This window comes from Elaeis guineensis, chromosome 7 (assembly GCF_000442705.2).
Source record: "Elaeis guineensis isolate ETL-2024a chromosome 7, EG11, whole genome shotgun sequence".
Lineage (NCBI taxonomy): Eukaryota > Viridiplantae > Streptophyta > Magnoliopsida > Arecales > Arecaceae > Elaeis > Elaeis guineensis.
In genome coordinates, this window is record NC_025999.2 from 75,453,717 (window position 1) to 75,458,861 (window position 5,145).

The 5,145-nt window shown below is 42.2% G+C and overlaps 1 protein-coding gene across 1 annotated transcript; it reads left to right on the plus strand.

The window, feature by feature from the left end:
* Positions 1-2,694: 2,694 nt before the first annotated feature.
* LOC140859166 (mitochondrial import receptor subunit TOM20-like) lies at positions 2,695-3,804 on the plus strand. The gene is made up of 4 exons (XM_073260775.1): positions 2,695-2,944; positions 3,156-3,234; positions 3,403-3,572; positions 3,657-3,804. Exons 1-4 carry the CDS (start codon positions 2,846-2,848, stop codon positions 3,759-3,761), a joined length of 453 nt encoding a protein of 150 aa, XP_073116876.1. The 5' UTR covers positions 2,695-2,845; the 3' UTR covers positions 3,762-3,804.
* Positions 3,805-5,145: the final 1,341 nt, after the last annotated feature.

Here is a 5,145-nt window from a genome sequence, read left to right on the forward strand (position 1 = left end):
TCTTTCTTGATCTTCTTCTTCAGATCCTTGCTCTCAGATCGACGTCGATCAGTCTCTCCCTCCTCAATTTGGATGTACTTTTGGGTGCGTTCAAGGAGTTCGATATACGTCCGAGGAAGCATCTTGTCCAAAAAAAGGTGAACTTGGAGCTGCATAGTCCCCCTTTATGGCCGCAATGGCCGTCAATTCATCGAGATCCCGGACCTCCAGAGTGGCAGCATTGAAGCATACCATAAAGTCTCGTAGAGATTCTTCATCTTGTTGCCTAACAAAAAAAAGACTGTCGAATATCCATGGCATCTTCTGATTGGTACTGAAGTATGCCAGAAAGAGTTGTCCAAGCTGGTCGAATGAATGGCTACTCCCCGATTGAAATCTGGAGTACCATATTCGGATAATTTTTCTGAGGATGATCAGAAAGACGATGCAGAGGAGGATGTCAGATATCCCTTGAAGAAGTATGAGAGCTTTGTAGCTCTTGAGGTAGTCGAGCAGATCAGTGGAGCCATCATACGGTTTCACCTGCAGTATCTTGAATCAATCCAGAATCGATTCATCGAGAATCCATCGAGAAAAGGATGGACGGGTGCTGATGCCAAGCTCACCGGTAGGATCTCGGTTGTTCGCTTAGAGCCGATTCAAACGACGATCAAACTCCTTCAGCTTGAGGTCGTATTCATCCAACCATCGCTGAGATTCATCGAGGTGCTTGAAATATCTGGAGGTAGAACCTTCCTCGAAAAAAGATCTTGATAGAGATCGCGGCCTCTTCCCCTTGTGTGAAGCTCATCGAGGGTGGGGGCCGGCGATCACCAGAAGTGGCACATAAAGTGCGTTGAGAGTCAGCTTATGGTGACCATCAGATGGGTTGAGAAGCCATCCGATTGGAGCATCGAGATGAATGGCAGGATGGAGAATGGAGCCGAGGACTCTGCCTAGAGGGTGCATCGCACGACACCGAATCCTCTATCTGCCATTACTACTATTACTGTTGCTCTGCAGTCTGCTGGAGACTATGGACAGCCTCCGTCAATGCTTTAACTTGCTGCACAAAGGCTGCAAGCTATTGCTGGTCTACTATTTCCTCCGGTCGCGAGGCACTCGACTCCCCAAAGATCGTCAGAAGGGTGTTACGCTGCGATGAGCATCAGATGGAACTAAGAAAAATATTTTGTGCTCTCGTTTTAGCCATTATAACTCCTGGAAGGACATTTCTCCTCTTTCCTGCCAAACTGTTGCAGCTCATCTCTGGTAGGATAGTTGGATGCCTGAGTATCGAACAACAGAAAACTATGGAGAAGGACACTCGTTGGAGAGAGGACATAGTCGAGAGGGCCAAAAACGAGAGCGAGGGCTCATGGTGCATTGAAGGAGATAGGGTCAACTCGGACTAGATGGAAAGGTTAGCCGGTGGTGTCTGATGGTAGCTGGAAAACTTGCAAGAAAAGTTTTCATCGGAGATAGATCCGACGACGATCCTTCGATGCTCAAGTCAGTTTATAGCTCAAGAGATGGAGAATTGAGTGAGGTAGAGTTTCGGCCTCTGAGTACTTGAGTATGATACCTCCTGGGAGTCTTTTCTTACCTCCATTTATAGAGAGAGTAAGAAAAAGGATAAAAAGATGGAAGAGCATTTTGATAACGTCCAATCATATGGAGCCACATGGGGCATCTTTAAATGGCCACATCAGCAGGCATATGCCTTATGTCCGATGCATCGGTGGTCGCGGCGGCGGGTTTTATCGCATGCATATAGCATAATTAATGACTTTATGATGTTCTACCACGGCACGTGGCAGACCGCTTAGGGTATGATCTCAGGATAATGTGACTTGATGTGACTCGATGGGACTGTATGGCGGCCATATTTGACTGTCAACTGTTTGATTGATATCGATATCCAGGTTGGCCACAAGCCGGAGTAAGATGAAAGGGATTGGAAGCAGCCCAATGTGAGTATCCGCATGCCAGCAGTTCTGGGCTCGTCAAGTAGGGTTGGAAATCAGATCGGTGGATGATCGATTTGAAGTATTAGGTGCCGTAGGCAGCTAACGAATCCGGTCTCCAAAAGAGGGCTGTCGCGACAGGTGAGCACGTCAATTTCTCACCGATGCCATTGGAGAAATAGGCTGGTCGTTGGCCGATGTAGTTTTTAACTTAGATAATGTTGCTACATCCAGGTGATGTTGAGGTCAGACTTCTACCAACCTTAATTTTCGAACGAGATTGGCCTTTCGATGAGGCCGGCTTCTTGGTAACCATGGTCTTCCAATAAGGTCGGTCCTTTGGTAACTCCAGTTTTGTACTTTATGATGATCTCCACAATCCGACTCCATATCGATAGTTTTATGTCGGTATTCTTTCAATGACATCAATTTTTATCAAGATAGATTTTTGATTGAGATCAATTAAATGATAAGATCTATCCTAACACCTCGGACATTGCACAAATGACGATGCCTGGAACACATACAATGACAAGGGAAGGCGGGATCATTGCAACGGCCAATATTACCTCGGCAAAATATCTGGTCCCCAATTACGCCAAATCAGCCTGTCAAATCACCTTCATGAGTTAAAACAATCTCCACCTCCAACGCATAACAGACAGCGATGAAGGGGGCGAAACAAAGTGAGTGACCTGTTAAGGAGAAGCCTCCAATCCTGTTGGATTTTTGGAATCCAAAGGCTTTGCCACCTTCACACGTCACGCGTCCTTTATCTCGTCGCTCCTGGAAAAACCCTAGACCTCTCCCAAGCGAGACTGCGAGAGTGAGAGTGTGGGAGAGGGCTGAAAGGAGGTCTTTCTATCTGTTTTCTCCTTTCTTTTCGATCGCCGGAAGCCATGGAGATGCCTACGAACGAGTTGGATCGGCTCGTCTTCTTCGAGCACGCCCGCAAGGCCGCCGAGGCGGCCTACGCCAAGAACCCCCTCGATGCTGACGTATGCTCTTCCTAGCTATGGTCCCAATTTGTTTTTCTTTTCTGACAATAGATTCTTGGGCGCCATCGGCGATTTGAGCACTGGAGACCCTAAATCACTGAATGAATTGGACAGAATTAGCTTTTCTTATTCTTTTGCCCTTTTGTTATGGTATATCTATGACATGTTTCTTCTTGAAACCTAATCTATGTAATATGTTTTTCGTTTGAAGAATTTGACAAGGTGGGGAGGAGCGCTGCTCGAGCTATCGCAGTTTCAAACTGGAGCTGACGGCATAAAAATGATTAAAGGTACTGTTGATTTGCGTAGGTCTCATTTGGTATTTTCTCCTGTTTTTGTTCTCCAAAATTCAGTCAGGAAGACAAAGAACTAGAGTGAACAATATGGATGATGAAGCCCTGTTAATCTATTTATTTTCTTTGTAGTTTTCTTTTTAAATATTTTTGTAAACTTCACAGATGCTGTATCGAGATTGGAGGAAGCCTTGGAGTTGAATCCTCGAAAGCATGATACTCTCTGGTGCTTAGGAAATGCCCATACTTCTCATGCATTCTACACTCCTGATCACGAGCAAGCAAAGGTTTATTTTGCAAAGGCTACTCAGTGTTTCCAGCAGGCAGTGGAGGAGGTATCTGAGTTGTATTGTTTGTTATACACTTTATACATTGTTATATTTGCCAAGTGGAGGAAATGATGTTTGGGTTGCTTGTAGGATCCTGGAAATGAGCTATATCTCAAGTCTCTGGATTTATCAGCAAAGGTATATTTCATTTATTTATGTATATCCAGCTCAATTTTTAAAGCTTTGAGCATGTAGATTGGTTTTGGAGGATCACTTTTTGCCTGCTAGTTGCTGTTTCTTTGTTGTTGATTGTGCTTAGGATATTACATTAGGAGGTTTTACTATTATTGGGATTATTTATTTTGTCATTTTATGGTTTTTAAATCATCTTGAGGGTATAGTGGTATTGGGAGTTTTATGTATTCTGAGATTTTAAGTAATTAGAATCATATGCTAATGTTGTTGGAATAAGTGGACCCTTTGTTTGCAATAGTTTTAGTTGACCCAGTTTGGCATGGGTTATACTGCTAAGAGAAGGCAATGAACTTAATGATATGTAAGTCCTTGGAGGTGCTGTTTGGTTGTTGTAGTTGTTTATTGGGGCCTGAAAGTTGTTTACTCAGATACCTTATTTCATTTGTTACTGTATCATGTTATCTCTATGTTTGTTATCAGTAGGTGATTGCAGAATAAGCATTGACAAAAAGGAATATTTTAAATGCATTTGTTAAATATTCAGGCTTAGATCACTTTCAAATCAGTTTAGGTAGGAAGATGGTATATAATCATTGAATGAATATCTAACGGTAAACCGAAAATTGCAAGGAAGAGACATGCTAAAGTCTGATTTTGTGCCTATGATTTTATACAAGTGGAAAATCATGTAAAAATTTCAAGCAATCATCCATTAATAATACAAGCAAATTACAATAATAACGAATTTGACTGAGAGTTTTGGGAAGAACCTGCTTTTGTTCATTTGTTTTTTTCTGCCTAGGTTTTGAGATATGGGCGGCTTTGGTGGCAAAGACACTCAGTACAGACAATCTCTTCTTTTCTGCCAAATCTGTGTGTCCAGCTCTTTTTTATCTTGGCTAAAGGGTATTTTGTATTTGTTGCATATTTGCTTGGGATACTAGAGGGCCTTCTTTGTGCTCATGAGGAAATTTTATTGTTCAGCCACTTCTGTTAGGACATCAATGTATGTTAGACTGTGCATTGGGTGCAGTAATCTTTCTGCGTTAACTAATTAAGGCCTATTTAGAAACCAGCAAGCGGCCGGCATTATTTCAACTCACTGGCTGTGAGAGTGATTTACTCGTATTAGTCCATCTGAGATTCATGTCAAGCACTGAGTTGACATTATCTATTCATCATAGGCCTATTCTTAAATATATTAACTAATTCATGAATCCGTAAAGTTACAATTTAATAAGATATTGTGGCTTTCTGAATCTCCTTTCTGCCATTGTATAATCAGAGTAGTATTTCAATATACATATGTATGGTTTTGACATGCATATTGGACTGGGGCATTCATAAATTAGGAGAGAAATTTAGTAACTTTGTGCTTTTCATAAGAAATAAATAACTACATGCTGAACCTATAAAACCACGAGTTTACACTATATAACTAATG

What these genes read in the sequence shown, in the direction of transcription:
- LOC140859166 (XM_073260775.1), top strand. Translation starts at nt 2,846, where the DNA reads ATGGAGATGCCTACGAACGAGTTGGATCGGCTCGTCTTCTTCGAGCAC. An exon ending in CGGCATAAAAATGATTAAAG is followed by an intron (nt 3,235 to 3,402) that starts GTACTGTTGATT and finishes TAAACTTCACAG; the next exon opens with ATGCTGTATCGAGATTGGAG. An exon ending in TCCAGCAGGCAGTGGAGGAG is followed by an intron (nt 3,573 to 3,656) that starts GTATCTGAGTTG and finishes GGTTGCTTGTAG; the next exon opens with GATCCTGGAAATGAGCTATA.